General features: G+C 37.8%; 1 protein-coding gene across 6 annotated transcripts in view; it reads left to right on the forward strand.

Annotated features, from left to right (window-relative positions):
• pcdh15b (protocadherin-related 15b) overlaps window positions 1–24,381 on the forward strand; it is a 760,133-nt gene that overhangs the window by 686,218 nt on the left and 49,534 nt on the right. For all 6 annotated transcript variants that reach the window (XM_039771647.1, XM_039771665.1, XM_039771655.1 and 3 more), the window contains one exon: window positions 22,302–22,511. In XM_039771647.1, coding sequence (XP_039627581.1) covers window positions 22,302–22,511 — 210 coding nt within the window. The remainder of the gene's footprint in view (window positions 1–22,301; window positions 22,512–24,381) is intronic.

A 24,381-nucleotide genomic window follows, 5' to 3' on the forward strand; every position in this document is an offset into this window, starting at 1 on the left:
ATTTCATGGCTACAGTAAAAGTTATTCACTCCACATCAAGCTTCCAACACCGCCTATTCCGCATGCTGCTGTCTGAAATGACTGCTGAGCACACAACCTGCTTTTGCACAGTGATGTCAGGTGGCTGTTCAAAGGCAGTGCACTGGAGAGTTTCTGTGACCTCAGAGAGGAGATCACAACTTTCCTCTGCAGCAGCAAGAATAAAAAGGCAGAAGCACACCTGGATCAGATACTGGATGACAACTTTATTGTCAATGTCTGCTTTCTGAGTGACATATTGAAACACCTGAATGACCTAAATGTGGGACTGCAAGGCAGAGGCAAAAGTGTTGTTGAACTTGTGGAACAGATCCACACATTTCCAGTCAAACTGGACCTTTTCATGACTGACCTGAGCACAGGCAAATGCATCTTGTTCCCGACACAAATCACAGATGTGATGACAGATTTCATTGCAAGGCTGAAAGAGAACTTTGCTGGTCGACTTTCTCTGCCCACAGAGGTGATGGGTTTTGCCAGAGACTGTGATGGTGTGGGTTGGCTCCATGCTCCTTCTTCATTCTTGGGAGCCTCTTGAACCTGACACCATCGATAGTCATGACTGAGCAAATGAGAACAAACACACCAAGCAAGGGGAAGGTGAAAAGTGCATGTGCTTTTATTAAAAACTAGCCAACCCGCAGCGTACCATACGCCGCATAAGCAGGCCGGTTTTTTAATGATTTTTAAGCACAGGGAGAAAATTAACATTTGAAAAATCGGTAATGTAATAAATCACCAAGAAAAGCAACATTGTAACAATGCACAGAACGAACCAACATACAATCGTCTGTGACTGAAAACTGGCAGACCGTCCTCGCGCCTTCTCCTGCCAGACGAAGGGATGGGGGAGACACGCGCGGAGTGTGGAACGGGAGGAGAGGAGAAGCACTGCACGCTCATGTGCCCACCTCCAACTCGTCACTTGAGTCGTCATCTTTACACAGTCCAGATGTCCCTTTGATTGACGTAGACTTTTCATTGCTCTGTGCGGGTTTGGCTGCCTTTCTATATATAATCCACCAAGACACCCGACCACGGTAGTAGCGAGGTGGGAGGGGGGTGTGTACAAAGGGTTGGAGCATCTAAGAAGACGCATGTTTGTCACGGATGCGAATTGCTGTATGTAGCGTGTAAAACAGTTTGCTATGGTGCACGCGGTCGTGCGTCATAACCAAAAACTCGGTTTTTAAAGACTGCTTACTTCATTGTGTTTTAACCTCAGTTGTAAAAGAATGTTTTAAGGACCCCATGGGATACCCTCGGTTTTGACTTTTCATTGCTCTGTGCGGGTTTGGCTGCCTTTCTATATATAATCCACCAAGATACCCAACCACGGTAGAAGGGGGGTGTGCACAAAGGGTAGGGACGTAATGAGTGGGAGCGTATGAGTCACACTTAGTGGGAATTCCACGGCTTGCAGCCTGAATGGGGTTTAACGGCTTAACCACACCTCTCTGCGCTGGGTAGACACATGGTCAATCTCATGCATAATAATTTATTGAATGCTAAACACTTCTGGAAAGACACGGATGTCTAAAACGGGTTGGTGTGAGAATACAACAGTAAGTGAATGAAAAGATGGAACTCTAAAGAGAGCAAAATACAACACAATAGTGAACCTGCGGCATAACAAACGCTGCATGGCTCAGACATGCATGTGGACTCTTACCACAGACGAAAGGGACTAACTGGGTGGTTGGTGAGTTTTTGCGTCCAGGCAAATGGGCAGTCAGTGTGAATGCCTAGACAGCGTGGGTAGATGCCGGCCGGTGAAAAAGGAATGTTGGTGGGTAGGAAAACGTCTTCCGTGTTCCTGCAGGAGCATCTAAGAAGACGCATGTTTGTCGCGGATGCAAATAGCTATATGTAGCGTGTAAAACAGTTTGCTATGGTGCACGCGGTCGTGCGTCGTAACCGAAAAGTCAGTTTTTAAAGACTGCTTACTTCATTGTGCTTTAACCTCAGTTGTAAAGGATTGTTTTAAGGATCCCATGGGATACCTCTCGCAAACTGTTTCGCACGCTGCATATGGCGATTCACCTCCGCAAGAAACATGCCTCTATGAACAGTCAATGTAGCTCGGAGGTACATGACATTAACCTGACCTGCACTGCATGTGACCTCTACAACAGACGAATATAAATGACGCCATTTTTTTCTGTGTTGTCGTGTCCAAGTTGGTGGGCGTGGCCCTGCGACTCTTCGTCGTATCCAATGGTCTTGGAGTTAGTGGCCGTGGCTCCTTCCTGCATGCACCATAGGTGTCTCACTTGTCGGTGGCTTAGTGAATTCACGCCCCTTCCGGCGTGCTTTTCATGGTTGTCTTGCCTTTCCATGGGTGTCTTGCGGTAGTGAATTATATATATAGATAAGTCAAAACAAAACAAGTGTTCAGAAAGTGCAGTGCTTCAAAAGTCTTTAATAAATAAGTGAATAATCCATAAAAGTCAGTGACCGTGTGGAAGTTAAAACCCCATAAATAGAAATATCCATTAAAAACAAGGTTAAAACCATCTGGCAGGAATCTCATTTACAATCTGCAAACCCTGGTGCCTTCCTTTAAAACTGACGCCTCTCTGGCTTATCCTATTCGGATCTCACAGTCTGGAGAGACATCAACTAGCAAGTGCAGACACCTGAGCCCTGCTCTGCCCGAACCGCTGCCAATCCAGGCTCCACCCGGTGTGGGGACTCTGTCCTTCCACCGCTGCCATTAGCTCCACCCGGTAAAAGTACCTATTGAGCATAATGGACACTCCTGCTCCTAAAGTTGTTCAACTGGGGTGACTCCTTCCTAAGTGATGGCCACACGCTCCTCTTAGGGCTTCACTCCTGTCCTCCGGCTTGTTTTCGCTCTCTCTCCCCCCTGCCTGATTCTTCTCATGTCATTTAACCTCCGCTCTCTTTTTCTTGTCTTTTTTCCCTTTCTTTTTTTCCTTGTGATCTTGCACTTCCCTTTTCATAGGGCAGGGACTGGTTGCAGGTATAATTTTCTGATTGCTGCCCTGGGCTGATATTGAGACAATCAGACTGCCCGCACCTCACAGACAATTTCTCGCACCAGCTCCACTCCCCAGTGTGAGCACATTCATTATTTATTTATTAAAACGGCCATTCTGAGCCACGGACCCATTATACCACAGAGACCTGTTCACTGTTGTAACAGAAAGGAATTTATCCGCCAGAGCAAAGGGATTGGTCCCCTACATTGAAAAGGGGAAATTCATACTCGAACTTGTTGACATGCATTTATCCGTAACCATGGCACAAGAGCTTCACACTAATGGGCTTGTAAAGTTTTGGCCTGAAGTCAACGAACATCACTTACCTAACGTTACAAAAGTAGCAATCATCATGCTAAGTATGTTGGGATCAACATACATATGTGAATCAAGTTTTTCACACATGAACTCAATAAACAATCAGCTCTTGTTGCTCCCTGACTGATAGCATTTTTCACAGATGTCTTTGGATTGCACTGACGTCTTACAAGCCAAAAGTCACTGCTCTCATTCAGAACAAAAAATGCCACTTCTCCCACTGGGAAAGTCAGCAGGGTAACTGTAGCCTACTACATATCTCGAATAAGATGCAAAGGAGCCACCTTTCTGGGGAATTCTTCCAGATGCCGACTTTGGTGTGCCGCAATATAAACGGTGCCCTACCCGTCGCTTGTCATCTGGGTGACGGTGATCGCCTGGGTGATCTCCTACTATGGCCTGTCTGTCTTTTGCCTGTCCTTTAACTATTCACTTCCTTCTCACCCTGACACTGTCTTCCAACCTAGCTCCACATGCACAACCCATGCAGTAGCAAACACATCACAATGTCAACATAATGTGGGATGTGTAAGAAAGCCAAGCCTACTCACACTTGTGGTGATTTAAAATGAACTTGTGTTCCCTCAGTGTGCAGTAGACATTGTATTCATGTGTGTTAGTTACTATTATCACTTTTTATAGGTTTGTGCACTGATAGCTTTGATAGCATTGATAGTTTTTTTTTTTTTATTCTACAGTACTAAATGCACAATATTTATTTTATTTAAAAAGGAAAACAAATGTTACTGCTAATACTGTGTAATATTTTGTTTTATGCACTTGGAGATATGCATATGTCAACTATGACCAAAAATATTTTTTTTTATTTCAAAAGTGGTAGAAAATTATTGTTACTACTTCATATTCTGTGCAGAAATAGTGTTTTCATTGTTTTTTAGGCACTTTTTGATGTGCCTGTGTCAGATGTCACCAAATTTAAAAGGGAAACAATGAATAAGTATTACTTGTTTTTCAATACATTCATTTGTGTTGGTTTAAAATTTGTCATTACCTGCTAGTTGCCAGCCGTTTAAAATGTTCGGCCCAGCTAATTTTCTTGATTTGAAAATCAGGCTCAAATGAATTTGTAATTAAATATCCCTGGTCTAGACTGTCCAGATTTGCATAGAGAGGGTATTGATTATAAACTAAGGAACAATTTAATCTCATTTTGCACCTCGAAAATGCCTCCTCATTGTCTTTTGTGAAAGTCAGTCATTTGTTTGTTTTAGTCCTAACTATATGTATTTTTGAAAAAAAAAGTTGCTAGTGTTTTTGTGCAGTTGTGCTATAGTATTATTTAATCTTTTTGTTTTTATTTTTTCTTTAAATATCCATAGCCAACCAAAAATATTTAGAAAAATCTACTCTATATATTTAAAATCCTAAGCCTAAAAGTGCAACAATGCTGTTTTTATGTCACATTTTTTGTCACGTTTTAAATTGGCTTATTTTAAAATGTACATATGTTTGGTATCATTCTTTTCAGAGTTTATCAAACTTTAATGTGTTGATGTTAGATTTTGAGATTCTTATTTCATTTTTAAATTATAAACTAAAAAAATATCAAGAACTCACGTCTCGCGAGACTGGACTTTGTGCCAAAAGATTTAACCACGCCTGGGGCTGGAAATAAAGCACAAAGAGTAGGACAGCTGATGTACAGACTTTTAAATGTTCAAAGCACCGTGCGAGATGCAGATCACGCAGCACGGCAGCAGCAGCGAGCCACCAGAAGATCGAGCAAGAGGAGGTAAAAAAAAAAAACTGTTTCCCATTGTATCACCATTTAAAAGGGGGTTTCGGAGGAGCAACCATGTCTCCTTGGGGTGCGTTCAGTCCCCCTCTTCACAACATGAGTGGCAGAGACACAAAAGTGGCTGGTGAGCGAGCGGGGGGAACCCCCTAGTAAAACTATTTATTTTTTGTATTATTTCATGGTTTTATTTTTTGTGCGCATTATTAAGCCATCAAATATATTGACTTCATAGTCTTGTGCTAAAGGTCCTCCTGTAGACTACCAGAAATCACACATTTTACTAAAGGGATTCGTTTTGTAAATTGTAAGTCCACTAAAACATAAAAGTTCTTGTAACAAGCTTTTGCAAATTAAGCAAACTACATTTCTTTAATGTAAAAAAGAAAAAAAAAACTTTTTGTAATTTACTAAAATACTTGTATTTATGTGTATGAACAAATTAAATACATTCTAGTTTTATTTACGTAAAGGAAACAATGCAATCAAAAAAAGATATTTACAGTTATTCATGAAAACTCTCTAACTGTTTAATTCAAGTCAGGGTCACAGGGCAGCACTAACCATATGAAAGAACTAGCAGCTTCATGCATAAAACCTTGCTTAGATTCAATACTAAAAATTTGCTTATGCTTAAAAGGCAAAAATGATGTATGTGCACAAAGAATTGGATTTATGAAACCATATGTACACCACATGCTTAACTAAGTTCCTTTATAAATCTCAAATCAACTATTTGCTTGTGCATGCACTTTTAGCCACTCCCCCATCACTCTTATGTTTAAGCCATTATTCCCACCTGGTTTTTGTTTAAACTCCTTTCTTTTTATGTTTTTTTTTGTTCCTGTTTTACCCTTTAAATATTATCATTTGGCTATTTAAAGTATGTTTATTATTTGTATAACTGTGAATTGTTAGATTTACTGTTTAGTTTATTTAGTATAAGAGAATGTTCTGTTCAATCTCTGTTAACAGAGTATTTCTAGCCCTCAAAAAACTCATAGAAATTGCAGTTCTTCTGCGTTACATTGTATGTGCTTGGTGTTTGGTGAGTTCTCCTCTTAGTGTTATTCTATGGAGTTACTGTTTTTTCAGTATTATTATACTGCTCTAATTATGGTTTATGATTTCTGGAGCTTGTAGTGGGACTTTGCTTGCTTAGGCTTGACTTTTAGGCAGCTTTGTTGTTCTTCATTTTGGTGTATTGAGCTTTTCTTTGGTTTTTATAAAGAGTTTTGTTGCCTTACTCTGCACTAAGGATTGACAGTTGTCCTCTCCCTTGTAGGACATTTTGTGTGTGTGTTGGAACATTTCAGAACATGTCTTTGAAGTTTAACAATAACATGCATTTTTCCTGATGTAGGCTGAAGTCAGCCTCTCTAGTAGAAACTAGCCTGCCTTTTGGTTCACTTCCTCTAGGCAGGCTGATGAGATTCAGCCCTGCTCCCTGGATATTTTTGAAGGCCTTACATATCTTTGGTTGTTTCTATGAGTGAATCACAACAGTTCTATCCAATCATAAACCATATACTGTACAACATAAAAATACCTTTTTTAAATATTCATCATCTAATCTCCAAAAAATTGACCATGTCCATGAGTGACATTTTTAGGCAGTAATACACCACACACTGTAAAAACTGCCAATAAAAAGAAGACGAAATGATGTCTCTACTATAAGCCATGGGAATATATAGAATTTGAAACTTAAGTGAATGTGAATTGAAAAATCATTTTGCCAAGGTAATGCCAATGCTCCAATATGGAAAACCTTTGTAGGGTGGTACAGAATTATGCCTCCTGATGAATCCAAACAATCAACCTTGAAATGATCTATTCTAACAGTGGTTGTGTGCCACGGGTGCCTTTCATTATATCTCCTCTCTTCTGGTGTACCCTGCATAACCTGAAAGAAAGATTATACAAGTTGTCTGTAATATACTAAACTTAATTAGTCTAATTGCCACACTGCTATTTGATAAAATAATGGATACGTGGGTGGAGCCAGGCCACTTCACAAGATAGTCAGATACATTTGAGCATCACATATTACCTTTATGTTAATTGAATGAAAGTGTTTTCAGTTTACAAAAAGCCAGTCATCATCATGAGTCAAAAATCATTGCAATCCCTGAAAACTCTCTCCTTGAGTAGCCTGTCATTGGCAATATCCTCCAAAAGAGCTAGCACTGCCATTGTCAGTTATGTCATACAACCAACTGCACTCATTTTTATAGACAGAATAGATAGGCTGCACGCTAACGCAATTAACATTAAGCGAATGAATTAGGCAATATTACCAGCACTGAAGACAGCAGTATTTAGAGAACATGACAGTGTACTATGATATAATTAGTTCAATGACTTTGTAATGTGACTGATGCCTCAATGAACAAAAGATTCATTCAAGATTTGTCTGCCACCCGGAGTCACTAAAATACCAATACCATAAAAGTCTGCATAGGACTTATGGATGGTTGAAACTTTCTGTATTGTTAAGGCAATTTTTTTTTAATGACTTGCGCACATTTCTAAGTGTAAGCATGTTCTATACATAAAACTTCAGCCTGGACAGGACACCCAGTTGTAGTTTCCACTCAAGTACACACCCTTTCTTAGAAAAGGGTCCATTTTAAATTGCAAAATAACCCAAACTCCATGTCATTGAAAATTTTGGGAAATCCACACACACTGGGAGAACACCCAGACATTGACCAGGCTTGACATCCATCAAGCAGCAGTGCTAAACACACCTACTTGGTCCCTCGTTTTTTTCTTTATTTGGGTTAAAAAAGGAAAGTTAAATAAGATGGAGACAAATTTCTGTGTTGTTGCCTTTTGGAGGTCCTGTTAAAAATCTGTAAAACTGTAAGACAATAATGGGGAGTTTAAAAAAGTTTTTAAATGTCCTGACTACATCCGTAAATGTATTTATTTAGAACCATCTGAAGAAGAAGGTCAGTTTTTCATTGTATTATCTCTGAAAAGAACCTGTGTGGCTGCATCTCATGTGGCTGGAAGTCTGCAGTTCCTAATACAGACGTGTATCACTCTAATACAAAATTAGACAATTTGGAAAATGTATGCATGGCATGAGATTGAGGTGCATTTGAGTGCTGTGGAAGCACTGTGGACCTCAGTAGACTGAGTTCAGTAGGTAGGTTCTAGAACTTTCTCAATCCATTTCAATGTTGTGGGGGCCAAACTCTATCTTACCAAAATTGGGTAAAAGGTTGAAAACAGGCTTGGACAGGACTCTAGTCCATCATAGGGACTACTGTCACACACACACACACACCATATTGATGCACAGTAACAATTTGTAATTGCCAATTAGAAAAACCTAATTAAAAAAAAATGGCCGTTGCATTTTCATTAATTTTATTACAGTGAGTGACCATTATGAGTATTAGGTGAATTGTGGCACTCTTGACACTTTATATGGTGACCAGATTTTCAAAGTCCCAAATAGGGACACTTGTGTAGTTATGCATACTCATGCATGTTGTCCATTCTCACTTGTTTAATATCTTCTTTATTTCGTCATCATTAGACAGAGATCGCGGCATGGGAAAAAAAAACACTTTTGTAAATAAACACATATTATTGAAAACAGTTCTTGAAGTGCAAACTAATGAATGGAAGCTCTTAGTCAAGCTTTCCCCACCAGAGTTATGACCACACTATCATATATAAGTTACATTGAACTGGTAGCTGGTGTATGGGGTGGTTCCCCCTTGGAGTTTCAAATGTGCAGTGCTAAATATGTTGTCAGTATGTTTATATTGGTGGAACAATATTTTATATTACATTGGCAACCTGTTAAACAGCAACATTTTTGTTGTTCTTCAATTATTTATAGGGATGTGTAGCCTGAAATCAGGACTATCCCTGTCACTTGGATGGCTGGTCACCATAGTAAATTACAGTGACAGGGAAATCTACAGGTAATGGAGCTATAAGCTTGATTTACTGTAAGTTAAATACAGTGATACTTTGAGATACGAGTTTAATTTGTTCCATGACCGAGCTCGTAAGTCAAAATACTTGTATCTAAAATCAGTTTTCCCCATTGAAATGAGATTAATTCGTGCCAGCTCCCAAAAAACCACCCCAATTTTTTGTTAAATGTTTTCAACATAAGACAAATGTATTTATAATGTACAAATTTTGTATACAAACAAAATAAAAGCTAATACATAAAAGAGAATCTAAATAAATAAGCAGATGTTGGCGAAGCCGATTAGCACATTGTAATGTTTTTTTCTGTCGCTTCACTTTTGCTTAACTTAATTTTCTTCTTCACTATTTTTTTTTTTCTTTTTTGCCACGCATTCGTCAGTTTCATTCACTGGGCGTTTCAATAGAAAACCTGTCCAAGGAGCTTTGTTTAGTCCTCCCCTTTAGAATGATTTTGAAATGAGTTAGGCAAGTGTCATTAAATAGCGCTGCTGCACAATCAGTTTCTTTTATATAAAGTCAAGCGTTAGGCAAATGTCATTAAATAGCACCGCTGCACGATCAGTTTCTTTTCAATAAAGTCAAGCGTTAGGCAAGTGTCATTAAATAGCGCCGCTGCACAATCAGTTTCTTTTCAATAAAGTCAAGTGTTAGGCAAGTGTCATTAAATAGCGCCACTGTACGATCAGTTGTAACTTTTTCAGGATGTTTCTTTTCTTTAAAGTTCGAAATTTTTTCCCACATTGCAAACACTTCCTTTATCTCACTTTAAGAAATAACCTCCTCCGTGATACCGATCTCCTGCAGAACCTCTGTATGTTGCTGCGTCTGTAGTTCCGTCAACTCCTCTGTCTCTCTGTTCCTCGGAATGTGCGTAGACAAGCTCTTTGATGGCTAATATTTCGAATTTTGGCTCGTAACTCAAGACAAACAATCGACCTAGTGACGGCTCATATCTCAAAAAACTCATACGCTGGGGCACTCGTATCTCAAGGTATCACTGTAGTACTAACTAAATCATTCTACTTGGCTGTTACAACCTAAAGCAGTGGAAGGAGAGATACAAGTTTGGTTGCCATTACATGCACGCACACAGGCAGTCAGCCAATCACAGTGACTTACTACCCTGTGCGTGGTGTTTGCTGGGGTTTCATTAACTTGTGTTGGGTATCTGTTTGCCATCAGTAGTGGCTATCAGAGGTGAAAAAGAGGGAAATATACAAGTTTGTGTAACCACTGTCAAGGTAAGATTGTAGTAAACTAGTTTTGTAGTTGAAGTCGCACAGAACATTTCTCCATTTTAAGATATACGATGCTGCAAATTTTGTTGAAAAGGAGTTTCAAAAATATGGTTCACAGGAAACAAAGATGTTTCATTTGGACAGACAGACAGACATTGTTATCTCAATAGGTGCTTCACACTTTACATACAAATGCACATAAAAATTTCACTCTAAAAATAAAGCAAATATATAATATGCTGATTTTTATAATTAATGATCAGGAAAATCATTTGTATGATTTGCAATACCCACATACGTATCTTAAAGCATTTCTAAAAAGAGACCTGCTATAAAAGGTAAATTTTCAGTTCATTATTAAAAAAAATAATATTTATTTTTGTGCACAGAGGAAATGGGTGCTGAATTATTATGGCAGCGATACCAAGATTATACGTTTCATATTCTTCTAACTCATTTCAATATCTCACAACCAAGAAAATGGTCTGTTGTGGGTGGGATTCAGTCTTTGTTCAAAAAACATTTTGGAAGGAATACCATGTTTTTCAAGCATTAAAGGTACAAGTACAAGCATTTAAATAAATGTCATTTTGTTCCTGAGTTGTTGCTGTGGCAAAGTTAAAACAAAACCAAGTGAAAAATATAAACAAGTACACTCATTATATACAATATTGTGAAAAAGTCAAACATTATGTTCCCTAGTAATTCTTTTTTAACACTATTGCTTGTTGCCCAAATGTTTCTAGCTCCTGTTATCAACACTGCCTGGAGTTAGACCTTTCTCTTTGCTATTCATGAATCAGCTGCATTATGCAAATAAAAGTGCATTAGAATTTAATCAGTAACTCTTTGACAGCATTCCCAACAGCATCTGTAGTGAATTTATAAAGACCTCTTTATTTCTTATCCTGCCCATCATTGCATCTCCAGTATCTCCCACTAAGACCAGTGTAGTCCAACATCACCCCCTGGGACTAGTACTTTGTATATGTCTGACACATTATCTTGCCATAAAATTTAAGAACAAGCATAAAAAAAAAAAAAAATGTTTTTGACTTTACTATCAACTGTTAAGATCATGACTATCTATTAATCAACACATCATTTACATACCTCGTAAGTATGCAGGGAGTGCATTTTCTGTCAAGAATTAATTTCTGATTAAGAGACTGGTTAAGATTACAAAATACTTAAGATGTATAAACAATATGGCTAGCCTGTGAACTTTTCTTGATAGTGAATTTTGTGAAAAGGTTTTTTGGTCATGTTTGAGCAGATTTCAAATTTAACACAGGCATACTACTGACATATTTTAACAAATGGGTAAAGTTACAAAGTCTGCCATTTCTAATATCCAATTTCATTACCAAAGTTTACCATCTTTAAAAAATAGTTTATCCGTCTGTCCTCATCTTCAGTTTCATTCATCCATTAAAGTATGTTTAGTGGCAAGTATGCAGTAACAAAATATAGGGTCATGCAAATAAGACATATGGACAAATGTAAAGTTTTGACATAATGAGTTGACTATAGATTTTTTCTCCAGTATAACCTGTGAAATGGACACTATATAGCACCTGACCCGACACAGACTTGACACCGAGGCACGTGTAAAACTCAACAAAAGACTTTTATTTCTTTCTTCAGCTGGAGGGCACGTCTTCCCCGTGAACCCTACAGCCACAACACAGTCCCAAGCACAGTAATACAAACCACAACCCTTCTCTCTTTCACCACCACTCCTCCACAGCTTTGTCCTCTTTCCACCCAACTCTGGCCTTTTTATAGCCCACCCGAGAGTGCTCCAGGTGCTTGATCACCTGTTTCTGATTGCACTTCTGGGCGAGGCTGTAGAGTTGTCCAGGCTGGCTCTGGGATCTTTGCAGCACCCTCTGGCAGCCACCCCAGATCCCAACAGGGCTGTGGAGAACTCCATCTCCCGTGGAGCCCTGCAGAAAACTGCAGCACCATCGTCTGCCAGGGAGGTTGTCACCAAGCGTCCCGAGGGAGGTACTGAGGAGCCCAGGGATGCTCCCCCTGGACATATGTAGACGGGGCGCCCCAGCCGCCCACCACAAACCGAAACTCCTTTGTTAAAGCATTTTTGATGGAAGCTACTATAAGCTTAAATTCTAAACTTGTACCAACTGGGAACAAGGTCAGATTTTAACAAAATTTATTTAGTAATTTATTAAAATAAATATGATCCCTACACACCTAAGAATCTGTTCAGTGATATTCAGTGTTTTATTATCATACTATTGAAGAACCCTGAGAAGTATATGTGAAGTATCATTGAAGAGCTTCATATTTTGCCTTTTTCCTTGTGGTCAGCACAGTGATACTGTATAATGGTTAGCAGTGCTGCCTCATAGCATTTCTTTTTCAATTCTGGCCTGGTCACTGACTATGTGGTTGGCACTTGCACATTATTCTATTTCTGTCCACATGGATTTCCCCACACATCCCAGATATACAGTACGCTTGTTTGATGAATGGATAGCACTAATTTTACCTAGTATACTTAATTATAAGTGAGTGAACCATGTAAAAGGCAGATGTACCACCCAGGGTTGGTCTCAAATTGTACCTGTCTTATAAGAAAGTTAAGTTCTGTCAAATATAGGGCCTGTTAAAGCTCATTGAGGCATTCCTTGAGAGAGTGTGGGCTATATAAGAAATAAATTGTTGTTGTTGCCAGTATTAACATCAGCTTACCAACAAATATAACATGAATAAATCATATCTCCAGACCTGCAGTGGGCTGGCGCCCTGCCCAGGGTTTGTTTCCTGCCTTGCGCCCTGTGTTGGCTGGGATTGGCTCCAGCAGACCCCCATGACCCTGTAGTTAGGATATAGCGGGTTGGATAATGGTTGGATGGATATCTCCAGACTCAATGAATGTGTGTTTCTATGACAATGCGTTGTTGTATAATTATATATTGTTATTTAACACATCAAATATTAACTGGAAAAGAAATACTTAACATTCCATTAACAGATAGCACCAATGGCCTTGGCAACTTCTATTAACATACAAGTAGATGTTTTATGTAATAATTTAGATATACTGTACCTAAATTATAATTAGTAATTTAATATTTTAAAATATGCTAAGACTAAGCAAGGCTTCATTTTTTTAATTAATAAAGTTGTGATGGTATAGCTGATTCTATTGTAAGGGACTGGAGGAGGCAAATATTCCACAGTTTTAATTGGCCTAGTCATTTCTTTTCTAATGTGTTTTTGTAACAATGATTTTTCCACTTTGGGATCTCCAAGTATAACCTTTTATAGTTTCTAAAATTAGAAATGTTAAGCACCTGTTTTTTAGTCACATTAATGCTTAAATAACTTTTAAGATTAAGATTGTTGCTTATGTTGTATATTACATTACATTTACATTTACTTATTTGGCTGACACCTTCATCTAAGGTGACTTACAACATTTATAATATAATGGATTATATTTCTTTTGTCTTTTCCAATTGGTGCACAGGCAAGTCAAGTGACTTGCTCATGGTCACATTGTGTCAGTATTTGAATCCACAACCTCAGGGTTTGACGGCCAAAGCCTAGGATTACATGATCACTGATAAAGTTGTCTCAATGCAATATGGACACAGCTACGTTCCATATTTTAATATTATACTAGTATTTTTTATCAATAATATATGACAACACAAAAGTAAAATGAAGTAGCATGTGATAGTGAAGAATGCTTACCAAATTCGGGGAGAGCACTAGGAACTGAAAGAAATCAGCAAAATAAACTTTACTTCAGCATGATTTTTCTAAGGTCTGTATTTTCTCTTTAGTTGCAAACCTGAAGCATGCAGTGTATCAGACCAGATTTTGTGATATAATGAGTTCAGAAATGTTTGAAGAGGTTAGCAGGACAGCTGTGTTCAGTATAATATGCAATATAAGGTAAATACCACACTGTATATGATGTGACTAGTTTCTTTATCACTATTAACTGTCACCCAGTATGAGGCAGGCCAAAATAATACTTCTAGCTTGGAGTTATTTAATAATTTAATTTTAGATACTGGCATTGGCAAGGAGTGAAGAACACCACAAAGCTGATTTGCCAGTATGAGGTGAACTCCATTTGATTTAAATTTATTGGAATTAGGAGTCCATGGGAGCAATAAATTAGGCTCTGTTTACATAAAAGTAATTTTTGTTCAGCAACAGTTCTAAAATAATGCATTGAATTTTCCACCTGCATTTCATACGGTGGTCCAGTCCCACCCTCCAGAAATTACCATCTATCTTTCTTAAGCAGGTGTTACTTGGGCGTCCCCTTGGCCTTGTCCAGCTGTTTGGGTCCTCATTAATGAGGATTCTGTGTGCCAGATCACCCTCTGGGAATCGTATCACATGGCCGTAGTGCTGTAACTGATGCTCCCTCACAATGCAGGTAATGTACATCATTCGGGACTCTGTGAGCAACTGCTCGTTCAACACAAAGTCAAACCAGCGATACCCAAGGATTCTCTGAAGAGACACAGTACCAAACAAGTCCAATCCTCGTTTCAGGTCATTAGAAAGCATCAATGTCTCTCAATCTTATAGCAAAACAGGAAGCACCAGGGTTCTAAAGACTTGGAGTTTCAAACTTTTGCAAAGGTTTTGGGAGTGCCACACGCCACTTTCCAGCAACTTCATGAACCCTGATGCTCTCTCGATCTGTCTACTGACTTCATAGGAAGAGTCACCAGAGACGTCACAATGCAGTCGACACTCTCTCTGCAAACAGACTGCTGATGGCTATACCCAAGAAGTCATTAAAAGCCTGGATCTTGATTTTTATCCAGAACACTTGCAGGCCCAGGCGCTCAGACTCCTCGCTCAGCCTCTCGAGAGCCCCAATCAGAGCCTCCATTGACTCTGCAAAGATTGCAGCATTGTCGGCAAAGTGAAGATCAGTGATTATTTCTTCACCAACTGATACCCCATAGCAAGTGGACCCCACGACCCTGCCCAACATCCAGTCCATGCAAGCATTGAACAGGGTAGGAGTAAGAACATACACCTGATGAACCCCAGAATCAATTGGGAATACCACAAAAGTTCTGCCTCCACTTTGCACAAACTTGTATATGTTGGGTTATTTAATAAAGGTAAACCTGCCCTGTAAAAGTGAATGTGAGTGTTTAACCAATGTTAGTTTTGGTTTTGTGCCAAGTGCTTACTTATTACACCACTGAACTAGAAGTGTTTCTGGTTAATCTAATAATATTCTGATAGGCTGTGGGAGATGACATTTAACCCAGGGTGCAAACTGCAGTACAGGGGGCCCGGGGTCATTCCGTAAAATCATCTGTTTTACGGAATGACATATGAAATGTGCATATGAAAAAAAGCTAAGCGAATCTTGCAAAATTTCAATTTATAATTTTTGTGTTCATTTTGTTTTAAAACAATGAATTTTCTCCTTATGTGAGGCTTATTGGTTTTCTTTCAAGAGTGATTTTTTTTTTGTTTTTTCCAATGTTAAATTAAGTTTGATTCTCAGGAATAATGCTGGTGCATTGTGTTCTACATTGCTTATATTTAGGTAGTAATTAGATAAGAGCATGAGATTGTTTATGATTATGGCATTTATAGTAAATTGTTTATAAATCTAATCTATAAACCTTTTGTGTGATCACATTCCAGTTACTGTTTGAGGTGTGGCTTGTGTTTGATTTGTTACAGTTTTCAGATAAGTAGATTAATTTTGTCTCTTAATTTTTTTTTACGTTTGCTTTTTTGTGCTACTTAGCAATGTGGTTAACTTGTTTATTATTTGGCTTTATCTGACATTAAATGATGCGTTTTGATTTCTTCTTAGGTCTTGAAAAAGAGAGTCCCATGCCACTCTGATGGCAGAGCAGAATTTACATGCTGTTACAGCCCATATGCTATGCATTAGAGCCTTTTACTGCTCAATGCAGTTCACTATCTCTGTAACACAGCCTCATCCAGGCATGCTATATAAATATTGTAGTGTTTCAGTCCCTTGAATGCTTCATAGGTGTAATGTCTGCAGGTATTAATTGTCTGCTTGCATATATTGTATACTGAAACTATACACCTGTGATAAGCTGTTTACTGCATTCAGATAATGCACCCGAAATGCAATATTATAATGAAGTTGGTTCACATGTGGAAAAGTATTCCTTCTTGATTATTGTATATATTCCATCCTAAACACTGTTTTTGCTTTTTGTTTCAGTGTAACATTCATCTAATGTACATATTAATATGTAGTTAAATGTTGCTGTACTGTATGAGCAAAATTATCCTTATTGCAACTATTTAAAAAAGCTATTGATTTGTTGAAAAGTTAACAAAAACAAAATATTATTCCTAACATTTTGATTATACTGTGTTTTGCCAAAGACAATTTACATGGAGGTCCAATAAGTAATTTTAACTACTACTGTAGCTGTTTTTTCAATCAGAATTATAACCAACTACAAGGTATACAAAACATCATCTATTGATAAAAATGAAAAAAAAAGAAAATAGACTCCCAACAGATTGTACTATTATAAAAAATGAATATATGTTTGCATTAGTATTCAAATTCAAGATTACTTAGCCAACCCTGACACAAATGCCTTGGAAGGAAGCATATTTATATTAAATTACTCTGTGAGAACAAAGAAATTTTCAAATTGTCTACTTAAAAACACCATCTAAGCTGTTTAACATTCACATATTACACTATGTACTATACTATACTACTGCCTATTTCAAACCAAATGGAAAAATTCAATCAAAGCTAATTCATGACATGTTAACACAATAAAAGGAAGCAGAAATCATTTTCTAGCTTCCAAGCAAAGGATGGCATTTAAGAAAGGGATATTTAAAGTACAAATATATGGGAAGTACCATTTCCACAACCTTAATGATATCGAATTCAGATATTTTCATACATTGAAATATTCATTATATTTAATATTAATATATGATACCTGAAATGTAATAGCAATAAATTGTTTGTGCTTTCAGAAGATGTGAAGCTTCCACAAGTTACTAGCAATTTTCTGGTTTTAATTTATTTTAGTTAAACATTTAGTACAAGCATTTTATGATATATCTTTCTAAAAGTAGCATCAAAAAGCTACTTAATGGACTGGTGAGTGGTCTGTCTTTAGAGATTACAGATAGAATGCAATGGTAGCCTTACAGTAGGGTGTTTTAAGTCCAATTCTAAAAGTCCTAAACCAAAATGCATGAGTAACTCAAAAAAGACTGGTTTGTTTATTTTACTGGTGGTTTAAATAGTGGGTCATCTTGTTCCATATCTTCCTGCCCTCTACATCTTGATCTGATACACCCATCACCTGCATGTCCTCTGTCACCACCACATCCATAAACCTTCTCTTAGGGCTTCCTCTTTTCATCTTACCTGGCAGCTCTATCCTTAACATCCTTCTCCCAATATACTCAGCATCTCTTCTCTACATATGTCCAAACCAGCACAATCTCACGTCTCTGACTTTGTCTCCCAACCTTCCAACCTGAGCTGACCCTCTAATATATTAATTTAAAATCCTTCCCATCCTCGTCACACCCAGTGCAAATCTTAGCATCTTTAACTCTGCTATCTCCAGCTGTGTCTCCTGTTTTCTGGTCAGTGCCACCGTCTCCAACCCATATAACATAGCTGCTCTCACTACTGTCCTGTAGACCTTACCTTTCACTCTTGTTGATAACCGTCTGTCACAAATTACTCCTGACACTCTTCTCTACTCATTCCAACCTGCCTGCACTCTCTTTTTCAACTCTTTTCCACAATCCCACGTTACTCCGTAATGTTTATCCCAAGTATTTAAACTCCTCCACCTTCGACAACTCTACTCCCTTCATCCTCACCATTGCACTTGCCTTCCTCTCATTCACACACATGTATTCTGCCTTGTTCCTACTGAACTTCATTCTTCTCCTCTCTAGAGCATATCTCCACCTCTTCAGCTTCTCCTCAACCTGCTCCCTACTCTCGTTACTGATCACAATGTCATCAGCAAAAATCATAGTCCAAGGGGACTCCTGTCTAATTTCATCTGTCAACCTGTCCATCACCATTGTAAATAAGAAAAAGCTCAGCTGATCCATGATGCAATCGCACCTCCACATTGAATGCATCTGTCACTCCTACCGCAGACTTCACCACTGTCACACTTCTCTCGTTCATATCCACAACTCTTACATACTTCTTTGTTACTCCCGACTTCCTCATACAATGCCACAGCTCCCCTCATATATGGTTTCTCCAGGTCCACAAAGACACAATGCAACTCCTTCTGGCCTTGTCTATACTTCTCCATCAACACCCTCAGAGTAAATCTGTGGTGCTCTTTCCTGGCATGAAACCATACACTGCTCACTAATCATAACCTCCCTTCTTAACCTAGCTTGTACTACTCCTTACCATAACTTCATGCTGTGGCTCATCAGTGTTATCCCCCTGTACTTACTACAGCTCTGCACATCCGATTCTTAAAAATCGGTACCAGTACAGTTCTTCTCCACTCCTAAGGCATCCTCTCACTTTTGAAGATTCCATTAAACATTCTGGTTAAAAACTCCACTGCCATCTCTCCTAAACACCTCCATGCTCCCATAGGTATGTCATCTAGACCAATTTGGAGTTTCCAGTTAACCTAATCTGCCTTTGGGATTTGAGGGAAAATCTTTAGCAGCTAAAGGAACAAGACACAGGGAGACTATACCTACAGACTGTGACCAGGGCAGAATTTAATCCTAGGATTCTGGATCCATGGTATTAACTAATGTGTGAGGAATGAGAATGTGATTTGATTTACTTACTTTTAAAATAGCTTTTCATAGGAAACTAAAAACGGTTATTAGAGTGTATGTTGATTGCTACAACATTTATTACTCAGTAATAAGTGTTTCTTTCCAATAAAATACTTTACGTTAAGCAATAGATCAACTCTAGTCTGCAGGCCATGGAGGTTTAGCTGCTCTAAATCTCTCCTGATTAAACTGAACTAAATTCAAAGTGCAACCATTGTTAGGTCCACAGATTGAAATTAGAAATACTATCTTTACAGTCTACAGCCTTTAATGGGTGCCTTCATTGTAAAGCATGTGCAGGTGCGCTAGAATATTATGCAGTCCTTCCCTGGAGCATGCATATACTTGGAGTAGCCACCAACATCCTTTACGGAATATAAGGAAGATGGAATATAAGATTCTGGTTTTGTCTATTTAGTTTCAGCGTCTTTGTTTCTAAAACACTGTCCATTCTTTTGTACTCTCTGCATAATATTTATTGATGAGCAAATATGAAAAGGAGAAAATTGGAGTTACTGCATACTGTATATTACTGGCAGTTTGCTTTCCATCAAACTTGATCAATTATGTGTGTTCATTAAAACATGAACACAGAAATGTCACAAAAAATCAGCCCTATTATGCAGTTCAGACTGCTGCTAACTATGCTGATCTCCAAATAGCCTCTTGTACTCCTCCTGTACTTTTTGTTAAATATATTTCCACTTCTTAACAGTGGGGAGTTCCTCACATTTTGAATTAGTCAGCTGCATCAGAAAAGTAGCCAAATGCATCTCAGAGTTTGGAGGAGTCGTTGCGTTTACTTATAAATACTTATTGTAAGTGCAAATGAAATCTTTCCTATTTTTGGTGCATTAACTACCGGTAATTGTTAATAGAAAATAGTGTGTGCTTGATACCTTTTTTCCTCCCTCCTTATATGTCACAGCTGTATAACAATTGTTAGTTTGCTGAAAATCATGAACAGTTTAAAAAATATTCTATTATGTCTTGTCTGCTTCACAAATTGACTTTTTTAGCATAACTCTAATTGCTCAATGTTGGTGGCTTCCATTTATAGCCTACACTATTGACTTCCGGCACTAGTATGCAGCATTCTGTGTGGAGCCTTAATTGGATTGATAAAGAAATTGCATAATCTTAGAGAAAATGTAATTAGCTGATTCACTTCAGCTTATCTCTGCATGAGTGTAGATGTTTGTACAGGTAGCTGTTGCAGTGTAACGGCACTATATCCAAGGCTGGGTTTTGCCTTGCTTCCGTTGCCGCTTGGTAACCCTAAACTGGATTAAGCTGGTTTAAGAATGTAAAATTAATTCTCTGTAATTTATTTTTTTTCTGTGATTGTATGTGGTCCTTCTCAGCTGTGCTTTTAAAAGAAGGTGGTGAGTAACTTTTAGGGTTTTAACATTTACTTTGAGTTAGTTTTGCAATGCCTTGCTGTGACCCCCGAGACTAAAAATTCTCTGCTTAAGAATCAGCGATGTAGTTCAACAAATGCAGACAAGCATCTAGTATTAATGGAAACTTAGAATATCTCTGGGAAAACATCAGCATTGGAGGTACGAATCATGTTCACATTTGGTAGACACTTTCATGATCAAAGAGTCACAGTGTCTGCATCTGGTGAATCTATCTAATCTAATTTTTGTAAGTCCATGAGCTCCCTGTGGAGGAATTGATTTGGATCAGTGGGAAATGCCTGAATAACATGGACAAAGTGATTGAAGGCTTATTGGTTTAAATAAAAAATGCATGTTTGGAGACTTTTCTTTGCTCTTGAACCTCCCGGTAAATTTCTCAGACACCATGAGAAACAGAAAATAATTAACAATGTTTCTAATATGCCATTTGGTATGTAACTGAATTACTAATATTATATATAATGCTACTACTTTATTCAATACAAAGAGAAAGCAGTTCAAATAGTAATATGTAACTACACTAAATGCTGGAGTTTAAAAATCATTTCATGATATTCATAGGACATTTTCATGAGTGAGGGTAGAAATGGTTATGAGATTGACTAAAGGTGTACAGGCAGCAGTTCTGAGGGCTAGACCATAGTGTTGAGTTAGGAACGATGTCCTTGGATGAAGCTTTTGATTTACGATTCAATCTGCATCCCCTTTCTCATCCATTATCACTCCTGCCCAATTCAGTTCAGTGTTCTGATGACTGAGCCTATCCTTGGGCATCAGTTACAGTATAACACAAGATATCAGCCCTAGTAGGTGTGCCAGTTTATTTAACACTTCCACTAACATTTACACTTCCTCACAATGGACCCAATTAGATTCAACAATTTAAACTAATATGTAAATGTTTGGGATTTGCAAAATCCACACACACTCACACATGGAGAACTTACAAACTCACCAGAAATGTTGATGAGTCTGGGAACTGATCCAAGAACTGAGGAAGGAGTGTTGCCAGCTTCATCATTGACTGTACAAAGAAGGAAATGCTATGTAGAGTTCTTTTTACATTGATAGTCTGACTGCTGACAGTGGCAAAAAAGACTCTCAGGTGAAGCTTGGTAAAAGATGAAAATTATGTTGTAAGGATTACAATAAAAAGCTTTAGACACTTTAATTTTGTCATGCATAGGCTAGTATGTGTGTTCTAATTAGTAAAGTACCAGTGGCTTATTTAAAAAACAAAATAAACAAGTACACTTTATTGAATCTGCTATCCAATTTAAAATGTGCCTTGGCTAACTTTGAACACAGGCCTTCCTTCATTTTTTATCTCTGCATTTAGAAAGCATCATTGACATGAGGCCGACTGTCTAGTGGTGCAGTAATGAGAAGTAAGATTGCTTCAGCATATCAAAACACAGCTATTGTATTTATGGTAGGGCCTCTGCGGCACAAACCCAGCTGTCTTTTGATAAGTTAGCATGCATCTTTTGGTTGTACCTAAAAATTGCTACCAATCAATGTCATTTTTGAAGAGCAAACTGGGTAATGAGAGCAATTGTTCAATCTTTAGCAAAATAATGGCTTTTCACCCCCCCTGGCGGTGAAATGTAGCAAATGCAGATGGAAAAGTTTGATGTGCCTACCTCAGATACCTGTATATACTGTATACAACAAACATTGGAATTGTATGTAAAAAAAAATTTTGATGTAATTTTTGTCTTTTTTTTTTAAACAGGCGACAGATAAAGACACGGGAAACTATAGTGCAATGCAGTACAGATTAATCATTCCTTCTTCAAATGAGGACGGCTTTGTGATCGAGGCATACACAGGAATTATTAAAACTGCAATTATGTTCAGAAACATGAGGAGATCCTACTATAAGTTTAATGTAATCGCTACTGACAATTATGGAGCAGGGCTGAGTGGCACTGCACAAGTCGTTGTAAGTTAACATTTTTTGTGGACTATTTAAAGTTTGCTTAAAATATGCATTTGTTTTGTTTTGTTTTGTTTTGACAAAACCACCATCTGCTCCCAAAACCTGGCCACCACATAGCTTTGTCTGGTTCGTTTTATTAAATTATTTTGTTCAGTCTGCAGTGGCTTTCCTGGCACAGTTGATTTTGGTGTGTGGAGAGCATTTTTATGAGTTTAACTTATATTACATATAGTATATAAAATACATTGTATTTGAACACTCTGGAATTAGTACATTGATAACTTAATTTTATTTTGCTGTGCTTAAACCCTTAATTCATTATATAGATTGACAAAGATGAAAAATAGCATATGACAAATAGATCAATGTGAAATACAGTATATGTTAGACAGATGTGAAAGGCATATTTAATTGATAGACAGACATTCAGAATGAAAGGCACTATATAATATAAATGTTAAAGATTTTCATTGAATAGTGCCATCACCACTACTTCTTAATTTAATTATGTGAAGGTATTCATGGAAAAGACATTAAGAGTGTTCTATGGAGACATGATCATTTGTTCTCATGCACTCACAGGAACACGCATTGTACACAAGTAAATACAAGGTATTGTCAATATACTAACAACGCCATTCTCCTGCATTCACTCAGAATATGAAACCAATGCAGGAAGCACTTCACATTAGAGAATATTTTATCTGTGGCACCTATACATGATAGCCACCTTTTTCCACCCTCTCAAACTTATAGTTTTTAATGTTTGAAAAACGCATGGGATTAAATAATTTAGAGATTTCTATATAAATAATGTCTTTCTTATGAACAACTACACTCTAAGTTTAGTTTCCCAAAAACACAATTATTCTACTATCTCCAAATTAGAAACTTTGCTAAACAAAATCTGCCTAAATTTCCTCATCTCCCACCTATTTCTATTTCAGAATAGATATTGATCAGTCTTGGAGATTCAGACAGCATTTCTATAATATATAAAACCATTTTAAAGTCCCTTCCTTTTTAAGATTCCAGAGTACAGTGGCAAAAGGATCACTCACTCAACATTTCAGAAAAAGAGGGGAAGGCAGCCATGCACACAATTCACTCTTGCTTCATATGCACAAAGGATTCAATTATTCAACTTCAAACCTTTTATCAAGCACATCTATCTCATTTAAAATTGTCCAAAATGTTTCCAGGGCAACATCCAACCAGAGAACATTAATGGGCTGGGACTGCCAGGTAGCTTTTCTGCCACCTACACTATTAGAGACACAACATGGTTCCATGCATGCACTTGTTCCAAATCCTAGGGCCCCTTGGCCTGGCAACAAATTGTGCCCCACTTCCCCAACTCCTGCCTACAAATACATCAAATAAAAGTGTGTTATTTATCCACATGCCAATGTGTATTCCTTGTTCTAGAACTTTAAACACAATCTAATAACTTTGTAATATTAGCTGAGCATCTAATGCATACTACAAAGAGCAATTATAATTTGGCTTGGGATTAGCATGCTTTACACAAATAACTGTTAATTGGGGAAAAGCACAATCATCAATACATGCTTTGTATTCAGAAATAAAGAACAAATACAGTAAAATAACGTGCCACAGAAAGATGAATTGGGAAAACATGTGATAATTGTTCAGTTACCTTTCTTTTACAAAAAAAAAACTCAAACTCAAATCAGCAGTTCACTTGAACTGACATTGCCTTTGCTAAAGATAGATAAAAGGTGCGGACTGTATTTTGCTGACATGCAACATATTGTGCAGCAGCTGCTGATGCTCACAAGCTGTACTTCAAACATCCAGTGCTCCAGCCGACAGTGAGGTTTACCTGACTGATTCTGTAGAGCTACAATAT

Source organism: Polypterus senegalus, chromosome 1 (assembly GCF_016835505.1).
Source record: "Polypterus senegalus isolate Bchr_013 chromosome 1, ASM1683550v1, whole genome shotgun sequence".
NCBI lineage: Eukaryota > Metazoa > Chordata > Cladistia > Polypteriformes > Polypteridae > Polypterus > Polypterus senegalus.